Genomic DNA, 23,853 nt, shown 5'->3' on the forward strand with positions numbered 1-23,853 from the left:
GCCGCAGTTAATGGCCTAGAAGGCTGCATGCACAGGTTCCCCACCCCTGCTCTAGCCTCTCAGTAATTCAGCTAGGTGAATCTCCACAGGCTGCCTGCAACATTCTTAAATTATTTTTTTAGGTTGAAGAGTGCACTGCATTCCAGGTGTGACCTCACCAACGCAATATGCAACGGTGACGTAACTTCCCTATTGTTAAAACTCCCACCCATTTGCAATAAAATACCAAAATGTGTTTGCCTTAACTACTGGTGAAACCTGCATGGTAGCCTTTTGTGATTCATGCATTAGAACATCTTAATCCTTTTGTACTTCATTCAATTGCATTCTCTCTCCACGTAGATAATAATCTGCTATTTGATTCTTAACAGTGCATAACCTCACATTTCCCTGATGCCATTTTATGTTAATGTCAATATAACCTAGTTGATGAATGATACAATTGAATCTGAATATTTAAAAAAACGTACAGTATATTTTCTAGTTGGTATATATGTGCATTATTTTATGTCAGATGCTTGGAATTTATTTGCTCCCTCTGAAATAACCACATAATTATTTTTGACTACATTTTATTTTATAATACAATTAATTGTATGTCTCATTGGCAAGGAATCAAGGTCACGTTCCAGTAAATTACTCAATTAACCTTGCCCAATTCAGCAGCATGACCCTTTGAGCCATTACTCCATTTTCCAAGAGCAAGATCAAGTACTAAACCAAATGTTTTAGTACATATCCAAACAAAAAAACCCATCCCAACTGGAAATCTTACAGAAACAGGAATAAACATTTTTAATATTGTACATGCACACTTTAAGGTTTCAGGATATAAAACAAACTGATAAAGAAGAATTCTATGTAGGAAGGAACAGCAGATGCTGGTTTACACCAAAAGGTAGACACCAATAACTGGAGTGACTCAGCAGGTCAGGCAGCATCTCTGGAGAAAAAGAATGGGTGGAGTTTCGGGTTGAGATGCTGCCTGACCCATTGTTACTCCAGCATTTTGTGTCTATCTTCAAAGAAACATTCTGCATCTTTTTGATTAGTAATGGTCAAAGGTTGCAGGAAGAAGGCAGGAGAATGGGATTGAGAAGGAAATTAACGATGATTGAATGGCGAAGTACACTCGATGGGCCAAATGGCCTAATTCTTCTCCGATAAGTTATAAACGTATCTTTCTTTCCAACAAGAAGGTTGGAGGTTTCCTTCTGAAGACTTGTGTCCTGAAGTAGTTGAATTAAAAACATCAGATAAAACTCAATTATAGTGCAATCAATCTGTTCTTAAGATTTGGTGCGGTAGTAGAGATGGTAGACTGAGGTAGCACACGCGTTGGTTCTCCACTACTCAACCCCAGGCATCTAGAAATTGGGAAGCCAACAGACCATCCACACTGACAAGTTGCAAAAATAGTCAAGTGGAATTGCAGACCAATTCATGCATGGCAGGAGCAGAAATTAGTGGCGTGGTCAGTCCTTTTTTGTGAATGCGTACATAGAAATAGTAACCATCTTATCCCAGAGACAGATGAAAAGACTACAAAATGACACTTACTTTATTTTAATTCAGGAATCATTAAGTATTCATTAGCTTTTCCTAATTGTCCTTGCGGTGGTGGTAGTAAAATAACCACCCTCCTAAACCACTAGTTTTTCAAATGAATGTACCCCACAGTGCTGCTTTGTTGGGAATTCCAGTATTTAAACCCAATGACAATTCAATGAAATGACCAGCAGTATATTTGGAGATGCATAGTCCGATTACATATTTAAACTGCCAAGTACATTTATAAGTCGCGATGGCTTGCAAGGTGGAAGGGAATCTGCAGGTAGTGGCGTTCTCTAATGCTTGCTATCCTTGTCTTTCTTGATGACAGAGATTATGGGATTTGGTGTGTAGGAAAGAACTGCAGATGCTGGTTTACTTCAAAGACAGGCACAAAATGCTGGAGTATCCAGCATTGCTGGATGATCCAGGCAGCATCTCTGGATAGAAGGAATGGGTGATGATACAGATCATGACCCTTCTTCAGACTGAGGCAGGGGAGAGGGAGTTACAGAGATATGGAATTGTAAGAGATCAAAGGAGGTGCAGATCAAGGAAAATGTAGAACAGACCATTGCTTTGGTGATGGAATAGGCATAGCCTAAGTGAGTAACTGTTGTAGATTTTGTAGATGGTCCGTAGCAGCTGCTTTCTATCAGTCATAGAAGAATGATTGATGGGGTATGATCAAGAAAAAAATTAATTTATTTAAAATTGTCACATAAACAGAACTTGATACAATATTATTTGAATTACCTGGATACAAATAAATGCAGGAGAGTAAAAACAGAATCCACGTGGTCACTTAGATTCCACAAAACCTCATTATAGCATGAATTACTGTGGGGCCAATATTCCACCCATTTCATTTGCCTAGCAAACCACCCACTTCCAAAGCATAATTTCTGGCTCAAGACCCTACTCAATAGGAAATCACCATTTAAAAGCATGACTGCAATAGATCCAGTGCAAAAATTTGGTCACGTCGTATTGCAGCTAAACAAAAGATAGTAGGTGTTGCAGACAGACTCACACATTTTTAGGACATTTTACTGATATGTTTAAGTTTTAATCGCTAAAATGTCTGAAACTTACACAGCCAATACCATTAAATTTTACTTGGCATTTTCTGATGTGTAAGACCCACTTTACAGTTAAAATGGTACCCAAGTTCTGTCACTAAACCATGCATCTCGGAAATTTGCTTCATTGGCAGCCCCGTTAATATTGGATTGAGTCAACTTTTTGTTTAAACTCATAACCTGAGTATTTCCACTGAGAGTGTAAGGGAATTTCCCACGATTGAGGGCCTGATATGTATACAAATAACAAGTTCAAGTCTTGAACCGACAAGCTTCAGAATCAAGCAAAAATGACTTTGAGCCAGCATTTTCACACTAAATTGGTTTAGCAGTCTTAACATTTGGATTCACAGTGCTAATTCTTTAATGTCCCTGCAAACAATATGATTGATAACTGTAACCCAACCAATTAAAAAAAGTAACTTGCAAAACACGTGGACATAAATAAGACTTATGGAAAGAATAAAACTATGTATGGAAAACATACAATTGTTTAATTGTTATCATTTGCACTTATGCTTATTTACCATATACTTATTTATGCTTTATTACAATGCTGACCAAATCTAATGAAAGGTTGTATAATACCATGACCTACACATATTTTTTCCTTTATGTTTAGTCCATGCAGTAGCAAAAAATCAAAAGGTTTTGAAGAAATAAGATTGATATATTGAAGGAGGCAGTGTGATTCTCATTGTGCAGATGATTTTACAGTGCAGCATTCACATGTAATCAATTGGATGACCGAAAATACAATGCATTTATTGTTGCCAACAGTTCAGTCCAGGTTTCGAAATCTGGATTACCAAGTTTAAAGAAACAGAACCAGAATGGCAATATGTGCACAAGGATGATGCAAAATGATATTGAGCTTTAGAAATGCAGCACTTCATTGAGGACAATACAGCACAAAGTTTCTGTTCATGGAAAGGATCAACCTTTGCAGTTTTGAATACTTAATCGCAGTTCAGGAGTCAACCGCATTCACAAATGAAGCCTTGATGGTGAATTGAGCAAAACTGAAACCAAACCACTTAGGTTGCAACCTTGTTTTATCAAGTAGATGCAAAACACTAGCTTAATTTGCCTTATATCCAAACACTCTCCCTTTGGTACACAAAAATGCTGGAGAAACTCAGCGGGTGCAGCAGCATCTATGGAGCGAAGGAAATAGGCAACGTTTCGGGCCGAAACCCGCTGAGTTTCTCCAGCATTTTTGTGTACCTTCGATCTTCCAGCATCTGCAGTTCCTTCTTGAACACTCTCCCTTTGGGCTCTTCTAATTATATTTCTGAAACTTTAATTATATTGCATCGTCCACACAGAGCAATCACAAATGTGCAAGGAAAAATTGCCAAAATTATATTAAGAATGATGATTAAAAGTTTTGTAGGTTAGGTACCCTTGTGTTTATACTAATTTCTCCTTAGTCTCATGAAAAGTCAATATCTAAATCTGGCAGATATATTTTGATGCAAGAGTTCCATCAGCCATATTTTCACCCTCACCTCTGTGTCTGAAGAGAATCCATTTTTAGTAACTAAGTTCTGAGAATTGCTATCCTGTTGCTAGTTACTGAAAATGGTGCATACTGCCCATTTCATGTGGTAGGGCCATGATCTAAATAAATCATGCATTAGCAATGATTGCAAACTTAACTTAACTCACTTCTAGGGAGTTAGGACAAGCAATACATCATGGCAATATATTCTTCAGCCACATTTGATTTTGCTCTTAAGCACAAAATATCAATTTATTTTGCATGGAATCATCAATCTTCTGCAAAACAAAAAGCATACATAAAGCAGAGCCTCTGTTATAAATTTCAAAGCTTTTTAAAGATTTGGAATTGTACTAATTTGCAGCCTACTCATCAAATGAACCATTCAAGACTGTGATGGGGAAGACAACTTCGCCACAGCAGTTAAGGTTCCAAACAAATTAGGAAACTCCGAGACTTCAACATAGCTTCGACAGATAACAGAAACCTTTGAGTACTTAAGCAGGCATAATGTATTTGGCAATTTGAAAGCTACAATTCTACAAACTTAAAATTATAGGGAATGACCACAAACTGATTTTAAAGTCAATAGTGTCCAATTATCTTGAGCGTTATTTGTTACCTTGGTAGATTTACACACTTTTTGGAAACCCATCGTTCAGCAACTGTCCAAATAGATCACTCTACAGCAACTGCCACCTCAGGATTGGGACTCACTCAACATAAGTCTGTTTCCACATGTGAAATTTTGTTAGGGGTATATTTTATTTATTTCTCAGTTCCAGCATATTGTCGTAAATGTCACATTATGAATGGAACTGAAAGAAACATTGATGCCACATGAATCATTTGCATTAACCATTTTAACTCAATAGAAGTCGAAACTGTGCAGATCAATACACCTTGTGTGAACTATCCTTCACATTACTATAAAGGATTCTGATTTTTGTGTTTTTGTAGAAAATCTACGGTAAATAGATACTATAAATTGCTTGTCGTTAAATATTTGGTGTTCAAAATCTCACCCATGTTCTGGCCCCACCTCCCATCAACCATTAGCAGCTTTAATGTTGATTGTAAAAACATTTTATTAAAACTAGGATTACTCCTTTATGAACTGAACATTCAAGCCAGTCATTTCATTGATTCTGAAGCAATGAAAGCTTAAACTATATAATTCAATACACAATAACTGTTGACACTGTTCTGGAGCACACAGTAGGTAAACATTAAACACTATAAGGGAAAAAGTACCTGCTTTGATGTTTGAACTAAATGGTTTAAACATTCAGGGAACCCTCAGGAGATTTTCTGTCACACAACAGCAGCAATTATAGTTCCATAGGTACTAATATTTTACTAGTCCTTCATTGATTATATACAATTATAAACAGCATTTATTTATAATAGACAATATAATCTACCCCAGTTCAATAAATGCAAATAAACAAGCTTTTTAAATATTTAGTGTTAGATTGACGTGTCCTTAAATAATTCAGTCCAGCGGGGTAAAAACATTTTTCCTCCTATATCTTACTCCCAATAAACTGACCCCAATCATTTTTTTAAAAAATCATAACATATTAGTACTTTATATATTTGCAGAATTTGAAGATGTGATAATACAATTCTGGGCAACAATTTGTTATGTCGTACATAATACAGCAGGAGATAATTACAGTAGAAACACTTATGATGCAAGAAATATGCTCGCTTGAACTAATCAGTTTTGCCAGATTCAATTATATTTAGCTTGAATAAATCAGGACCCCATTCATAATTTCCTGGATACACCAGTTAATCAAATGATTGGCTTTACTAATATTTCAGAAAATGCAGTTGCAGCATTCATGTAAAATAAATAAATATCAATCCATAATTTATAAAACTAAATCTATAGTAGTACAATTAATCAAGTATTAGCTATTGGTAACTTTGTTTTCTTTACTTGAAGCAGATCTTTTAAAAAAAACATGTAAAACCATGATAATGCGTTAAATATAGTGGTACAAAGTAGTCACGGAAATGATGAGTAAACTCCTCAAATGCCATCCTTAATTCAATTCCACATCTTCCTTTGGAGGTGGTTCAATATATATTGGGATAATTGATGCTGGTTTCTTTGCCCTGGTAAAAAAAAAAATACATTATTTCAAATGTCTACAAAATTTCAATCAGACATTGGGTGAATTTCTTATTTTAAGAGGCTTGATTAATGTTTTACTCCATTTCAATGCAACACAAAGCAATAGCATTTTGCCACAGATCCATCTGCCCTGACCCATCATGCACAATATAATGCAGCTGCATTTAGTTATTCAACATAGTCATTTTTTAAGTAACAGTAACATCCGATCAGAAAATTCTCAAATTAATTTTAATGACATAAAAGAAATGCTAAATCAAAAATGTACTGAATGGAAGAACAATACTTACGAATAAGGAGAGGAAGGTGTACCCACAACAAGCAAGTGGTTCTTCTTTCTGAATAGCCGCCACATGCCCTTGTGGTTACCTCGGACATCTAGGTCCCAGATGTGCAGGCACTACAAAATAGAATCACAGCAATTGTTAGACAATTAGAAAAAATCAATAATAGATAAAATCGTCTACTTTGAAACAACCTTTGAGAGTTGAAACATAGAGATTCAATAACATGTTATTTTCTGTAATTATTATATATTTTTTAACCATTTCTTCGTAGATAGATAAAAAGCAAGAGTGCACGTGACTTTTCACAATCACAGCCTTTGTGTTTGTAAGTGCAGGCAACGTCACAACACAGGCAAATGTAGTGGCTTTCAACAAATGAGATAACCTTTATGATCACATTTAACAAATGCAATAATGTTGTATCATTGATATTAGTTGATGAATAATTGCTTGCTACGTCATTAGAGTTCCATTATATCATGTCTACACGAAGGAGGAAATAACACAGATCCTTTATTAGTGGATTCAGAGATTAGAAAAGAAATTGAGCTAAACTTAAGCAAAACACTAACGAGCTTTATTACTTTAATTTTGGATACAAGAGTTCAGACAGGATGGTAATGTACTGGACAGAGCAAAGAAATACAATAGCAGATTGTATCTGAGATGTGAGACTTCAGATATAGAGGCCCCAGATAAGATACATTCTGTTTTCCTTCAACTAAAATTAAGAGGACATTGGTTGCTGTTGAAACTGATAGTGAATTTTTATTAAAGTGCCATCATAAAGCAGTAAGATTCAGAATAACGGCAACTGGAAAAAGCTGAATGTCAAAACAATGGTGGAAATCAGAAGTAAAATAGGAAAGTGTTGGAAATATTCAGCATGTCAGGCAGCACATGGAAAAAGAGTTTAAAGGTTTATGTGGGTGAGCTTTCATTAGAACTAGCTCAAACATTTCAAACCTTTCCTAATTATAATGATGCAAATTACGACTTGATTGTCATCTCCACACATGCATTTAACCCAGTATTCCCAGCAATTTCTGCTTTTATTATCGCAGAGGCAATTTGAAACATACAATTGGCTACAATAATAAATACACTTACAGGAAGCAAATTCAATGACAAATTTAAAATTATTTGTACAAACTACAGGGTTGTGAGAAAAAGGGAAATTAAGAAAAAAAGGAGCATATCTCTCTGCCCCTCAGGCCTGTCCTGCCATTTAATGTGACTACAACTGATCAGCCTCAATTCCCCAAAGTCTTTTACTTTTTGATCTTTCAAAACTTTTGCTGTTTCCTTTTGCAATCTCGCCTCCAGATTCTCTAGAGTAGACATTTCAAGAATTGAAACTTCTGTATTAAGTTGTTTCTATGCACCTTGGTTTTCAATGATTGCCCACTAACCTTGTTGCCTCATTCAAGATCTCCTATTAATGGAAACATCTCAACATTTGTCCCACCATGGCCCTCAGGATGGTATGTTTCAATAAGATCATCCCCCATTCTTCTAAATGCTAAAAAAACACGGATCTAACTTCTACAGCCAATCATAAGAGAACACACTTTCATCCTTGGAATTACCCGAGTTAAGATATTTTGGACTACATCCAATGCCAGTTTCACACTATCTACCTATCACTCACCAAGCATTGTCCTGCTCCTACATATCATCCACCTTTCCCCTGTAGCCCCCTGACCACAATCAGTCTGAAGAAGGGTCAGCAATTCATGTGTAGGAGGAAAGAACTGCAGATGCTGGGTTAAATCAAAGGTAGACACAAAATGCTGGAGTAACTCAGCAGAACAGGCAGCATCTCTGGAGAGAAGGAATGGGTGACGCTTCGGGTCGAGACCCTTCTTCAGACTGACCTTTCATATTGACCCACTGCAAGTCTCATGGATTAGCTATGCCACGCACAACTTTCATTAAGTCTAATGTTTACCTCACAGGCAATTAGCTGGGCTATCTCATTTGCACTAGTTAAAAATGCCATACCAAGTAACCAGTTCTTTACTCACAGCTTTGCAGGTTACAGCAGTTCTACTAATTAAATGCAATAAGAGTTTCTGCCCGCACCTGCACTTCAATGGAAAAATATCCATAATTCTCTTCTAATCCTGCTACTTTACATTTCAGATATTTTTTCTGTGAAGCAAAAGTTGAATAGAAAGAATCTCTCCATGCCATTCACTTTTATACAGCCTGGTTAAATATTTTGCCTTTTCTCGTCTAAAGAAAACGATAACCACCAAGTTAATAATTCCTCATAACTATTTCTCTCCAGTCCAGGCATCAACCTGCACATCTTCTCATTACTGCTGCCACATAATTCCTACCACACAGTGACTGGAAATATATATACAATTCTTAACTGTGGGCTTAATGCTTCAGAGTTCCCGCATTAATTCCCCTTTCTTATATTCTATTCCTCAGTTAATAAACTACCTATTTAATTGCCTTGTTGACCTGCATACTGTCTTGAAGAATTTATGGAATGTACTTTAATCCATCTGGTCTTCCACACATCATATCTTTCTATTTTATATTCATTAGTGTTATTTGCACCACTTCAACAGATCCTAATGACAGATTCTAATTGCCACCTTTCTTCATCCCTGACCAAATCTCTGATATTTGACTGCACTCTACAGCTTCTTAACAATAATATAAAATTCACACATCTGAAGAAGGGTCCCTAAAGATTGTCTATTCATTTCCTTCCACATATGTTGCTTGGCTTGCTGAGATCTTCCCACAGATCCTTTTAAGGCAATAGACAATACGTGTAGGCCATTTGGCCCTTCAGCCAGCACCGCCATTCAATGTGATCATGGCTGATCATCCACAATCAGTACCACATTCCTGCCTTTTCTCCATATCCCTTAAATCTCTAAGAGCTCTATCTAACTCTCTCTTGAAAGCATCCAGAGAACCAGCCTGGACTTCCCCAACATCCGGAACATGTTTCAATAAGATATCCTCTCATCCTTCTAAACTCCAGAGTGTACAAGCCCAGCCGCTCCATTCTCCCAGCATATGACTGTACCAGCATCCCGGGAATTAACCTTGTAAATCTACGCGGCACTCCCTCAATAGCAACAATGTCCTTCCTCAAATTAGGGGACCAAAACTGCACACAATACTCCAGGTGTGGTCTCGCTAGCGCCATATACAACTGCAGAAAGACCTCTTTGCTCCTATACTCTCCTCTTCTTCTTATAAAGGCCAACATGCCATTCGTTTTCTTCACTGCCTGCTGGACCTACGTGCTTACTTTCATTGACTGATGTGCAAGGACCCCCAGATCCCGTTGTACTTTCCCTTTTCCCAACTTGACACTATTTAGATAAATAATCTGCCTTCCTGTTTTTGCTACCAAAGTGGATAACCTCACATTTATCCTCAAAAAAGTTTCCCTTCGTAAATCCATGCTGACTCGGAACGATCCTGTTACTGCTATCCAAATGTGCCGCTATTTCAACTTTTATAATTGACTCCAGCATCTTCCCCACCACCGATGTCAGGCTAACTGGTCTATAATTCCCCGTTTTCTCTCTCCCGCCTTTCTTAAAAAGTGGGATAACATTAGCTACCCTCCAATCCACAGGAACTGATCCTGAATCTATAGAACATTGGGAAATTATCATCAATGCATCCACGATTTCAAGAGTCACTTCCTTAAGTACCCTGGGATGCAGACCATCAGGGCCTGGGGATTTATCAGCCTTCAGTCCCATCAGTCTACCCAACACCTATTGTGGATTTCCTTCAGTTCCTCTGTCACCACAGTTCCTCTGTCACCACAGGTCCTCTGGCCACTAGTACATCAGGAAGATTGTTTGCGTCCTCCTTAATGAAGATGGATCCAAAATTACCTGTTCAACCTATCTACCATTTCCTTGTTCTCCATAATAAGTTCACCTTTTTCAGTCTTCAAGGGTCCAACTTTGGACTTAACTAATTGTTTTCCTCTTCACATACCTAAAGAAGCCATTTACCATCCTCCTTTAGATTCTTGGCTAGCTTACCTTCATGCCTCATCTTTTCTCCCCGTATTGCCTTTTTAGTTATCTTCTGTTGCTCTTTAAACATTACCCAATCTTGCTTCCTGCACATCTTTGCTATGTTGTACTTCATCTCTTTTATTTTTATACTGTCCCAGACGTCCCTTGTCAGCCATGGTCACCCCTTACTCCCCTTAGAATCTTCCTACCTTTGGAATGAACTGATCCTGCACCTTCTGTATTATTCCCAGAAATACCTGCCATTGTTCTTCCACTGTTATCCCTGCTAGGATATCTTTCCAGTCAACTTTGGCCAGCTCCTCCCTCATAGCTCCATAGCCCCCTTTATTCAACTGTAACACTGACACCTCTGATTTACCCTTCTCCCTCTCCAATTGTAGATTAAACTTGACCATGGTAGCTTGAAGTGGTAAATGGCTCACCACTTATTCTTAAACTATGACCTCTGGTTCTGGACTCCACCAACATTGGGAACATGTTTCCTACCTCTAGCATGTCCAAACCCTTAATAATCTTACATGTTTCAATAAGATACTCTCTCATCCTTCTAAATTCCAGAGTATACAAGCCCAGCCGCTCCAATCTCTCAGCATATGACAGTCCCGCCATCCCGGGAATTAACCTTGCGAACATAAGCTGCACTCCCTCAATAGCAACAATGTCTTTCCTCAAGTTTGGAGGCCAAAACTGCACACAATACTTCAAGTGTGGTCTCACTGCAGGAGGACCTCTTTGTTGCTATACTCAACTCCTCTTGTTATGAAGACCAACATGCCTGCAGTACCTGCATGCTTACTTTCAGTGACTGATGAACAAAGATCCCAGATCCCGCTGTACTTTCCCTTTTCCCAACTTGACACCATTTAGATAATAATCTGCCTTCCTGTTTTTGCCACCAAAGTGGATAACCTCATATTTATCCACATTAAACTGCATCTGCCATGCATTTGCCCACTCACCCAACCTGTCCACGTCACCCTGCATCCTCATGGCATCCTCCTCGCAGTTCACACTGCCACCCAGCTTTGTGTCATCTGCAAAATTGCTAATATTACTTTAATCCCTTCATCCAAATCATTAATATATATTGTAAATAGCTGCGGTCCCAACACCGAGCCTTGCAGTACCCCCCTAGTCACTGCCTGCCATTCTGAACGGAACCCGTTAATTCCTACCCTTTGTTTCCTGTCTGCCAAACAAATTGCCAAGAATCTTGAGCATTTGCAGCCTCTGTGTCTCCAATATTACAGCCAATTGTGGTATTGTCCGGAAACTTCTTACTCATTCCTCTAATATTCTTGATTCACATTCCTATCAACATAATACTCTTAATATTTTTAATTATTAGGTTCCTCGCAGGCTTATCATTCCTTACTCATTCCTTCAACCATCATGCCTTAGATGGTTGCCTGACAATCCATCTGCTGCATAGCAACAGAATGTGGGGTTTTCCCTACTTTATTGCAGATATGCAGTGCCCACTCATTCTAATTTTGAAATAATTTTCCATGCCTCTCCTCAAGTCACTTCTTGAAGGCACAACCCAGATGAGGAAAGTCTTTCTTACCTTTGCTAACTGTGTCCATGTTGTAAAATCAGCTTCCTGGTCCATTCGAATATACATGAGATAGATTTTTCCTTCAGTGTCTGGAATGAAACTATCTTCACAAGGGTTTTTGGTATGGTCTAGAACCTTGGCCTCACTGTAGGGAACACAACCAATATTAGCAATTCAAAAGGTTTACAAAAACAGAGTTTGCAGTTTAATTTTTATTTAATCAACAATTGCACAATTGATAATGTAGTTTAACCAAGACATGATTAAACAATCACTGATTATTGAATATAATGGTACAATAGTGAGAAAATTATTTCCTGGCATGGAATGCTTGAAATAAATAAACCTACAAGAATACAGCTTGTTTTAGTCAACTGGAAATATGTGAGATGGCAAGCTTTATTTTTCAATAAAACAACTACTTTACCTTAGCAGTTTGTGAATTTCTTTCTCGTAAGCATCCTTTTTCAAACTGTAAAAGATGTTAAGTTTGAGCCTGTGAGCATGCAAAGTCATTTACCAACCAATTAAAACAAAGTGGCTTTGAGCTGAAGAATCATTAGCATTAAATGTTCTAACTACAAGAGATCCTGAATTAATTTGTGGTTCTAAAATTGCTGAGCAAAATTAGTTATATAAAGCACACACGTCAACATGGGAAATAATATGTGGTGAAAGCCAAGGAACAGATTAAAGTATCAGATACCTATCTATATTTTTAAGCTGCACATTTGGAACTGTGTTGAGCTTGTGTTTCTTGAAATAGGCTTCCTTCAAAACAAAAATAAAGAGAATTAATTAAAATCAATGGACAACAACAAAAATTCCACTCATTATTCAGTTTAAAATTACACCCCAAATACCCTTTAATCAGCTACTGTCAAAGGTACTGTTGACTGCACAAGATCCAACTAGAAAAATCATTGCACACATCAGCTGCTCCGTACTAGTGACTAATTATTAAGCAACTAGCCTGATCACCCCTAAACAATTCTATCACAGCAGCATTATATTAATATAATTGTCTATTACTCACATGAAAATAGCCATTCATATTGAGTCCAACAATGCCAAAGTGGTAAGATCTGGACACATCTGGGATAATACACTCCCGACCTTTTCTTTGCTCAGGCATTCTCACCCACATGTCCCAGTCCCAGAGCTGTGGAGAAATCAGGACATAAAATCAATAGTCTTAATCTACAAAAAAAGCTAGTTTTATATTTACATCCCAAACAATACATGGGCAGCACGGTAGCTTAGCGCCAGAGACCAGGGTTTGATCCTGACTATGGGTGCTGTCTATATGGAGTTTGTACGTTCTCCCCATGACCGCGTGGGTTTTCTCCACGATTTTCGGTTTCCTCCCACACTCCAAAGACATTCAGATTTATAGGCGAATTGGCTTGGTATAATGTAAAAATTGTCCCTAATGTGTGTAGGATAGTGTCAATGTGCAAGGATCACTGGTCGATGCGGACTCGGTAGGCCGAAGGGCCTGTTTCAAGGTTAGTTTATTGGCATATGTACCAATTAAGGTCCAGTGAGATTCGAATTACCACACATCCATACTAAAAAAAAAAGCAACAAGACACACAATTACATAAAAGTTAACATAAACATCCACCACAGCAGATTCCCCACATTCTTCACTGTGATGGAAGGCAATAAGGTCCAATCTTCTTCCCTCTTTATTCTCCCGGAGTCGGGGCTGTCGAACCATCCGCAGTTGGGGCGATCGAAGCTCACACAGCCGCCGGTCGAAGCTCTCGTGTCGGGGCGATTGAACCTCCTGTGTCGGGCGATCGAAACTGCTGCGGCTTGGAGTCCCCGATGTCGGTCTCTAACCAGAGACCACGGGCTACGAGATGAAGTCCCACAGGCTCCCATGGTTTTAGCCCCACAAACGACCCCCGACAGAGACCGCGAACTCCGTGATGGTAAGTCAGTAGACTCCCGCAATGGAACTCCCGGTCGATCTCCAGCAAGCCGCTAATTCCACGATATTAGGCCCCAGTGGGGACGGAGATACGGTACGGAAAAAAAAAGCAATATCACATCTCCGTCGAGGTAACAGATTAAAAAAAGTTCATGCTCCCCCCCCCACCCACATAAAACAAGCTAAAGAATGCTAAAAACATATATTTAACACATACAAAACAGACACAAAAAGGAAAAGACAGCCAAACTGTTGGCGAGGCAGCCATTGATGGCACCATCCGGTGGATGATCTCTAAACTAAATAAAACATCCGAGGTAGAGAATGTACTACTCCCGACATTAGCTTTCAATCAAAAGTAATATATTATGTACAATAAAGGTGCATTAACCAAGATAAACTTTTAATTTTGGTTGGCAAATACAACATGAATTTGTTCCGCAGAAGTGCAACACATCAAGAAATATGAAAGATTTTTTCTTCAAGGTGCATGTGAAATAAATATCAAAGTGTACAATGTTTAATGCAATTAAAAGTTCACTTAGCATGGAAAAAGTGCAGCTAATTGTAAAAAATAAATTTAATTGTAAAAAAAAAAAAATGTAATCTGATATTACAACAAGTAATGCTTTTCAAGATCAAGATTCAAGATCAAGATTCAAGATTCAAGATTCAATTTAATTGTCATTTGGACCCCTTGAGGTCCAAACGAAATGCCGTTTCTGCAGCCATACATTACAAACATAGACCCAAGACACAACATAATTTACATAAACATCCATCACATCGCTGTGATGGAAGGCCAAAAAAACTTCTCTCCACTGCACTCTCCCCCCCCCGATGTCAGAGTCAAAGTCAAAGCCCCCGGCTGGCGATGGCGATTGTCCCGCGGCCATTAAAGCCACGCCGGGTGGTGCGAGGTCTAACACCAAGACCCGGTGTGCGAGTCCCCGGCGTGCGCTCGCAGAGTCCCGCGGCCATTCCAAGCCGCGCGGGGCGGTGATGTCAGGCCCCGCTCCAGGAACTCTTCAACCCCGCAACTCGGGCGGGAGAAGTCGCCGTTGCAGGAGCCCTAAAAAGCGGTCTCCCTCCAGGGACCCGCGGGCTCCCGGTGTCGCCGTCCGCCAGACCCGCAGTTGCAGCCTCCGAATCTCCGGAGGTCGGGCCGCAGCAGCAGCAGCGCTCCACCACTGCTCCACCCGCTCCGGACTCGGCCAGCCCCGCGACGGTGAGGTGAGTCGTCGGCACCAGAGTCCCCGGTCTTCTCCTGTTGGAGGCCGCTCCACGTTGCAGCCCCAACGACAACGGAGACCCGACAAAGAAAAGGTCGGGTCTCCCGTGTAGGGAGAGATTTAAAAGTTACCCCCTCCCCCCCCCCCACCCCCCCACACACACACACACAAAAAATGACAAAAATAATAAAAACGCGGACGGGCTGTAGAGGCCGCTGCTGACGAGAGTCGCGCCACCTACTGAACTTTTGTTCTTTTATTTGATTTTAGGACACTTGTTTTCTCATATTGTGTCAGTCCTTGTGACAATGCTCTCACAATAATATTAGATAGGAATATCTCACTATGTAGCCAGTGATAATGAGAAATGCCCAAATTTGGATGGCATTATTTGGAAGTGATGGACAACCATACAAGGCTCCTGTTCTCGTGTCCAGTTGTACATATTGTAGGGGAATAATGTTGATAACCTTTGCAGATGAATGGAGGATCCTATCAGGTGAACCAATTATCAGAGCAGGTAAGACGTGTAGGAAAGAACTGCAGATGCTGGTTTAAATCGAAGGTGGACATAAAATGCTGGAGTAACTCAGCGGGTCAGGCAGCATCTCTGTTTTATGGCTTAGCACAATTCCCATGGTCAACCACTCATAATTACACTCAAATGGTCAAGAATTTGCACTGACTCTTTCAATTTAGCAGCAGTAAATATTACACCACATTCCAGATCACATTTGGTTATTCAAAACTTAGGGTTCTTGATAGGTTATTGTGGTTTCTTTTAATTATTTTTTTGCTGTGCAATGCAAAAGAATTAGTCCAAAGTAAGTGGGAAAATAGCTGGACACTCAACCAAAGTATATTGTCTGTTGAGGACAGAAAATCTATTCAATGGTTTATTCTCCCAGGAGCTTCCATTTTCAGGAAAACCTATTAAATAATTGAAGCATTTTTTACAGCATTTACATTTTTCCCTGCAACGAATTGCAAAGAGAGGGAATAGCAGAAGTTCTTCAGTTTATTACACTAATACATGCAAAATGATCATTAACAAAACATGGAAATGGTTGTTAGAACAATGCACAGACAGCCACATTGAATTTATGGACTAAGGATTAAACCAACCTTACCTTTTCGGGTGTTGGCCACTTTGGCTCCAGTTCATCTTTATAAAGGCTCTTCTTTAGAACCCAGCCAAGCCCTGGCATACTTTCCACTCGATAGAGCAGAGCAATGTCCTCTGCTGTGTGCTCATAACCCTAAGGTTTACAAAATGTAATTGAAATACTATTTGGTCTGATAACAGCAATCAGCATTGAATGATATTTTGGAGCAGCAAGCAAAACCACCGTCCAGTGAGAACTTTCATGCATCAAAATACTTTAAAAGTACAGCACAGAAAATGGCTCTTCAGCAAAAAATGCCCATGCTGAACATGATGCCAAGGTTAAATAAATCTCATCTGCCTACAAGTGATCCATAATCCTCCATTCACATATCCATGTACCTGTCTAAAAGCCTTTTAAATGGCACTATAGTATAGGCCTCTACCCACCAACCCTGCAGAGCAATCCAGGCATCCACTACTTTCTTTGTAAGAAAATCCTACCCGGCACATCTCTATACCTATAAAAGTCTCATCTTGCATGGATGTGTGTGCGCTTGTATGCATGTGTCATTCTACCTTAGTCAAAACGCCATACGCTAGCGCAGAAATTTTCAGATTATTAATCACATTAACCCCCTCGACAAAATAAACTGCTTCTTGCATTGGGGGAACAGGTGAGTGGTGGAATATTGCTTTGGGGGAGCAGACCCAACGGGTCTGCACTTGGTCTAGTCTCCTTAAATTTATCTCCACTCATCTTAAAGCTGCATCCTCCAGTCCTTGACCCTGGAAAAAGAGGTTGTGACCATCTACCCCATCTATGCCCCTCAATTTTACATTTCATGCTATATTTCACACGTTACAGCGTTTTAAAAATAGTCACCACACGTGGGGGGGGAAAACGGCCACCAAGGGGGAGTGGGCGGCCACCAGTTTCCATTGACGTCAGGGAGAGGGCCACATTTAATTTAACGTACCGCTTTTATCGACCTGGGCTTCTACCCACGACGCATCGGGACCGCGGCAGCGAAGGAGACATCGAGGCGGCAACAGTGAGGCCTCATGACGATGGGCGAGGATATTTGCCACATCTACACTCCCTCGCTCGCTCGCGCTCCCTCTCTACCTTCTCCCCACTCTCTATCCCCACCCTATCTACCCTCACTCCCACCCTCTCTACCCACTCCCCCCCCTCACTCACTACCCTCCCTCCACCCCCCCCTCCCTCCCTCCCCCCTCCCTCTACCCTCCCCTCCCCCTCTCTACCCTCTCTCTACCCCCTCCCTCTCCACCCCCCTCCCCTCCACCCCACTCCCCCTCCCTGTACCCCCCTCCCCCTCTCTAGGGATCTCTAGAAGAAGAGGGCCTCGCCATCTCCCCCTCCACCTTCCCTCCCCCCCACTCTATCCCCTCCTTCTCTCTCTACCCCCTCCCTCTCTGCTCCCCAAGGATTGTGTTGGGGGAACGGGTGAGTGGTGGAATATTGCTTTGGGGGAGCTGACCCAACGGGTCTGCACTTGGTCTAGTCTCCTTAAAATTTTCTCCACTCATCTTAAAGCTGCATCCTCCAGTCCTTGACCCTGGAAAAAGAGGTTGTGTCCATTTACCCCATCTATGCCCCTCAATTTTATACATATCTATCTGGTCTCCCCTCGGGCTCTGACACTCGAGAAAACAATCTAAGTTCATCACATGTCTTCTTTATCACTCTATGTACTTACATTGCCTCTTTCAGGGAGCTATGAACTAGGACCCCAAGATCCCTTTGGACATCAATGCTGTTAAGGATCCTGCCGTTAACTGTACACTTTCCCCTTACATTCAGCCTCCAAAACACTTGCTTGATTTATACTGCCTGTACTATTTCTAGTTTGACAGCACCCTTATTTGCCCACAACTTCTTTATGTGGTGTTATCTGCAAACTTATTCACCAATACATCTTCATTTGGGTCCAAGTCTTTTACATATATTACAAACAAAGGTCCCCACCCAAACCTTTGGTCACAGACTTCTTATCAGAATAACACACTTCCACCATAACTTGTCTTCAATGTGTAAACCCATTCTAAATCCAAACAACAAAGTCACCGTGAATCTATCCATCTTAATCCTCCAGATCAGCCTACCATGGGGAATTTAATAAAATGCCTCACTAAAATCCACGTAGACAACATCTACTGCCCTACCCCCATTGACGCCCTTTATCACTTCCTGAAAAAACGTAATCAAGTTCATAAGACATGACCCGCTGTGGCAAAGCCATGCTGACTGTCCCTAATTAGCCCATTCTGTTCCGAATGCTTGTAAATCCTTTTCTCCAATACCTTCCCAATCATTGGTGCAAGGCTCACTGGCCTTTAATTTCCTAGATTATCTCTAATTCCTTTCTTAAGCAAAGAAACAACATTGGCTGCTCTCCTGTCCTCCAGGACCTTGCCTGCAGCTAGAGAGGTTACATAAATCTTCACCAAGACCCCTGCAATCTCCTATGTTGATTCTCACAATAATCTAAAGATATGGCAACCTTCTCCAATTACGGTGGCAAAAAACTCAATTATTTCAAACTTAAATTCAATATAGTCATTTAGAAGGACAACATTTCCAATAGCAAACTCATCAATTCCTATCTATAGCAACTTGATGATGCACAATCTGCACTATAGTCTGCATGCTGTTATCGAGCAACTAAACCATCCCACCAACAACTAAAGAACAGTCCTGAGCTATATCTACCTCAATGGATACCCTCAAACTATCTTTAATCAGACATCTTGCACTAAACATTATTCACATTATTCCCGTTATCATATATCTGTATACTCTGGGTGCCTCGATTGTAACTATGTATTGTCTTTCTGTTGACTGGTTATCACACAAAAGCTTTTCACTGTACCTCGGTACACACATTAAAAAAACAACTCGTGCTCAATAATTGTTCGGCAGTCCCAATACCAACAGTTGAAGCAGAGTACAACACACAGATATGGCTAAATAGCTAATTTAGCTATCACAACCAAAAATACATTTCTAGGCAACATGACAACAAACTAAACGCAAAGTCTCAATTCATACACGCAAACGATCTAGTTAAGAAATAACTCAACCAGATGCAGTTTAACAATGTCTTACCTGATCATTCCAAGCAGATATGCAATATAAACTTTCATCCTCTTCAAGTAAATGGATTGTTTGGCTGAGAAAACTGGAAGAAAACAGATTTCAAAGTACATGATAATTACGAGGACCCCCGCATTTGACCAGATCCAGCAGCAAATATATAAAAACCGATATAACTAGAAAGACATAGACTGGGAATTCAAATTTTCAGGAGAATAATCATTGGCTAGGGTTGCAATGTTTCATCAATTTGGTGTTCAGCATTCAAGTTTTGAACCATTTTATAGGCATTTAAAGTTCAAACAAAACACTAAATATATTAAAAATATTAATATATCACAATGCTTAGTTTGGTGATGTTTTCCATTCGAAATAGAAACACAAATTTGCTCTTTGCACTCACCTGAAAAAGTCCACCGAGATATCCAAGTCTTCCTCAAGTACCACGGTAAACTTTGCATCCTAAATATAGATCATCCAAGAATAAAAACTGTAATTTTAAGCAATTAATTATCTTAATGCAAATATCTAAATATGGTATTTTAACCATTGCAAAGTAAAAGACATGTAAACTAGTAATCCCATCCAGGTCCGACATGGTCGAAAACAGAAAAAGTTGGAAACATTCAGCAGATCAGGCAGCATCTGTGGAATGAGTTAACATTTCAGGTTATGGACCAGAAGGTCTGCCTAGCCTGTTGAGCATTTCCAGCAATATCTGTTTTTATTTCTTATTTTTCATAGTCTTTTTATTTACAAAAGATTATCTACTTGTTAATCAGAAATCAAGCCAGATCAGGACACTGGAAAAATATACAATCAATCAATTATCTCCACATGAGTGGAACACACTCAATTCAGTGTCCACCTGGAGAGATGGTAGACACTATAGCACATCAGACAGTGGGATGAAAGCTAAATGCTAGGTAGGTGAGAAATTATGACTTAAAGGATCTTTTTTTTTTTTATCATTCCACAATAATGTGTTATTATCACAAAAATAATGTACAGGGCCAAGTATCAACCCGGTTGTAGAACCCATGCTCCAGAACCAGCCGCAGTGCTAGCACAGTTTCAACTGGTATAGGATGATTTCACGAAAGGTCACTGGATCATAGATCCTCACCCACGTGACCGCAAAATCCAACTGGGGTACAAACGTCACTTCCAGTACATGTTATTGATGCTGAAAACGCATACTTTCAAACCTGTTAAAAACCGCGAAAACGGCCCGTTTTTGAGCTGTAAATAACTGCCAGTCGGAGTGACCGCGAGGCACAGCTATCTTACTTTAGAGTCCAGAAGATAAAGAAAAACAAAGGTAAAGACAAGAGAGCGCTGAAGGGAAAATGACAGCGGAAGTTGTTGGCCGTGCAGATATAAAGATCGAAAATATCTGGAATTATCGCGTTTGCTCACTGCATTTCATTCAGAATTAAGGGACAGAAGTTTAGGGGTAATATGAGGGGGGACTTCTTTACTCAGAGAGTGGTAGCGGTGTGGAATGAGCTTCCAGTGGAAGTGGTGGAGGCAGGTTCATTGGTATCATTTAAAAATAAATTGGATAGGCATATGGATGAGAAGGGAATGGAGGGTTATGGTATGAGTGCAGGCAGGTGGGACTAAGGGGAAAAAAAACATTTGTTCGGCACGGACTTGTAGGGCCGAGATGGCCTGTTTCCGTGCTGTAATTGTTATATGGTTATATGGTTCATCAAAACTAAGGCATTATTGATGTTTTGATGAAATGCAGTGAGCAAACGCGATAATTCCCGATATTTTCGATCTTTATATCTGCACGGCCAACAACTTCCGCTGTTATTTTCCCTTCAGCGCTCTCTTGTCTTTACCTTTGTTTTTCTTTATCATCTGGATTCTAAAGTAAGATAGCTGTGCCTCGCGGTCACCCCGACTGGCACAGTTATTTACAGCTCAAAATCGGGCCGTTTTCGCGGTTTTTAACAGGTTTGAAAGTACGCGTTTTCAGCATCAATAACATGTACTGGAAGTGACGTTTGTACCCCAGTTGGATTTTGCGGTCACGTGGGTGAGGATCTATGATCCAGTGACCTTTCATGAAATCACCCTATAAACTAAGAAAACTGCCCGGGAATGGCCTGTCAAGATAAATCTGGACAAATTTTACATTGCTTACTACCAGCTTGTCAGTGAGGTATAGGAAGATTGGAGGATGGCTAATGTTTTTATTTAATTATTATTAAAGAAGGGCTGCAGGAACAAGTCATGGAACTACAAATGAGTGATCATGTCTCACAAATTTAATCAAGTTTCTTTGACAGGAAACCAAGAGGATAAAACAAGGGCATGGGGGTGGACATTCTCAATGTGGATTTTAGTAAGGTCTCTGTCAAATTCCCACCTGGTAGGCTGGTCCATGTAAGAATACATGGGATCCAGGGCAAGATAGTACATTGGACTTGGTTTGGTGGTGGGAGGCAGAGGGTAGTAATGGAGGGTTGCTTTTCTGATTAGAGACCTGTAACCAGGGGTGTGTCGCAGAATCGTGCTGGGTATTACATTGCTCATCAAATTAATTTATGATTTGTAAGAGAATGTGAATGACATAGTCCATAAATGTGCAGATGATATTACAATTGGTGGTATGGTGGAACGTGAACAAGGATGTCCAACATTACAACAGCATCAAGATCAACTGAAAGAGTGGGCAAGGGAATGGCTGATGAAATTTAACTCGGACAACTGTGAAGTGATACATTTTGGGAAGTTAAACCAGGACAGGACATACACAGTGAATGGCAGGGCCATTTGAGTGCTTTTGATCCTCGACAAATACTGGTACAAATACTTTAAAAAACAATTTACTGCAGATGCTGGACCCTGGAGCAAAATAAAAACAAACTGTTGGAGAAACTCAACAGGTCAAGTGGCAGGGAGGCAAAGAATTGTCAACATTTCGGCAATTAGGATGATGCAAGGTTTTAACCGGAAAAGTCAGCCACTCTTCCCTCGCCACAGCTGCTGCTCAACCAACTGAGTTCCTCCAGGAGTTGGGATGTCATGTTACAATTGCACAAATCATTAGTTACGCCACACTTGGAGTATTACGTGCAGCTCTGGTTGCCACTCTTGAGGAAAGATGTGACTAAGCCCTAGAGGGTGCACAAAAGATCCACAAGAATGTTGCCGTAATTGGAAGTCTTGAGTTGTAAAGAGCAAATCATAGGCTGCTTTCCCTGAAGTAAAGGGGTGCTATAAAATGATGAGAGGTACAGATAGTCAGTCTTTACCCCAGGATAGGAGAGTCTAAAACTAAAGTGCATAAGCTAAAGGTGAGAGAGGAAACATTTAAAAGGGACACGAGGGATGTTTCCCTCACCTTGGCAGAGTGGAACAAGTTGCCAGATGAAATGATGGGATGCAAGTATAATTATAAGAAGATTTAAAAGATGGATAGGTAAGGTTTAGAGTGAGTGGGATTATCATAGGCTCCTTGGTCAGCAAAGATTTGGCCTTCTCCTCCACTATTATTAACAGCCTATTACCCACATTGAAATCAATGAGATAGTGATCCAACCTTGCACAGGATTTGAGAGGCAACTCTCCAGAAATGTGAACAAGATGGAACTTCACAATGGAGTCCAGTGGTAGAGAAAACTTCTGCATTAAAAGAATCTCATGCAGGTCTCGTAACTTACCGGGTGCAAATTGAATGTAGCTGTCAAACTGGCTTTGTAGTGCTATGGAATAAAAAAAGTTACAAAAGAAATGCAAGATCTAAATACATGTAGGCAAATGGTATAACATCAGATAAAGACTACCCTGTTTATAGATATCGTTGAAAACTAAGGACAGACTCTGAATGTAGTTACTTTACAACAGCAGTTTGTTTGTAAATGTTTTGACCCACACAAACATTAAAATGAAAATGTCCTTTGTCATCACCATCATATACAAACTAGATACTAACACATTATTTCTGTGCTTTGAACTATTAAGTCAGGAAACACAGAATTCTAACTGAACTGCTAGTAGAGGCTGAAAGTAGTAAAATTCACAAGGTAAGCAGATTACTGCAACATGAAACTGATACCTGTGAGACACGAGCATTTTTAATGCTAATAGGAGTGTGCTGAACACCTTTCAGGCCAAAGAGTTCCACCACATCCATCGGCTCCTGATGAAAGGGGAAAGAAACATTGTATATTAAAGAATGGATTTACTTGAAATTATTTTTATTTTACTTTTAAATCTGTGGAAAACACTTATTCTAGCACATTATGACTAATCCTATTTAAATACCAGAAACTATTCC

The 23,853-nt window shown here is 39.9% G+C and overlaps 1 protein-coding gene across 1 annotated transcript in view; it reads right to left on the reverse strand.

Annotated features, from left to right (window-relative positions):
* Positions 1-3,379: 3,379 nt before the first annotated feature.
* pomgnt1 (protein O-linked mannose N-acetylglucosaminyltransferase 1 (beta 1,2-)) overlaps positions 3,380-23,853 on the reverse strand; it is a 47,627-nt gene continuing 27,153 nt past the window's right edge. Inside the window, exons 11-21 of the mRNA XM_055641712.1 lie at positions 23,632-23,715; positions 23,237-23,278; positions 19,963-20,021; positions 19,572-19,644; positions 16,464-16,592; positions 13,199-13,324; positions 12,869-12,933; positions 12,590-12,634; positions 12,172-12,307; positions 6,574-6,683; positions 3,380-6,264 (exon numbers count right to left, since the gene is read on the reverse strand). Coding sequence (XP_055497687.1) covers positions 6,192-6,264; positions 6,574-6,683; positions 12,172-12,307; positions 12,590-12,634; positions 12,869-12,933; positions 13,199-13,324; positions 16,464-16,592; positions 19,572-19,644; positions 19,963-20,021; positions 23,237-23,278; positions 23,632-23,715 — 942 coding nt within the window. The 3' untranslated portion in view covers positions 3,380-6,191. The remainder of the gene's footprint in view (positions 6,265-6,573; positions 6,684-12,171; positions 12,308-12,589; positions 12,635-12,868; positions 12,934-13,198; positions 13,325-16,463; positions 16,593-19,571; positions 19,645-19,962; positions 20,022-23,236; positions 23,279-23,631; positions 23,716-23,853) is intronic.

Source organism: Leucoraja erinacea, chromosome 10, assembly GCF_028641065.1.
Source record: "Leucoraja erinacea ecotype New England chromosome 10, Leri_hhj_1, whole genome shotgun sequence".
NCBI classification, from domain to species: Eukaryota; Metazoa; Chordata; class Chondrichthyes; order Rajiformes; family Rajidae; genus Leucoraja; species Leucoraja erinaceus.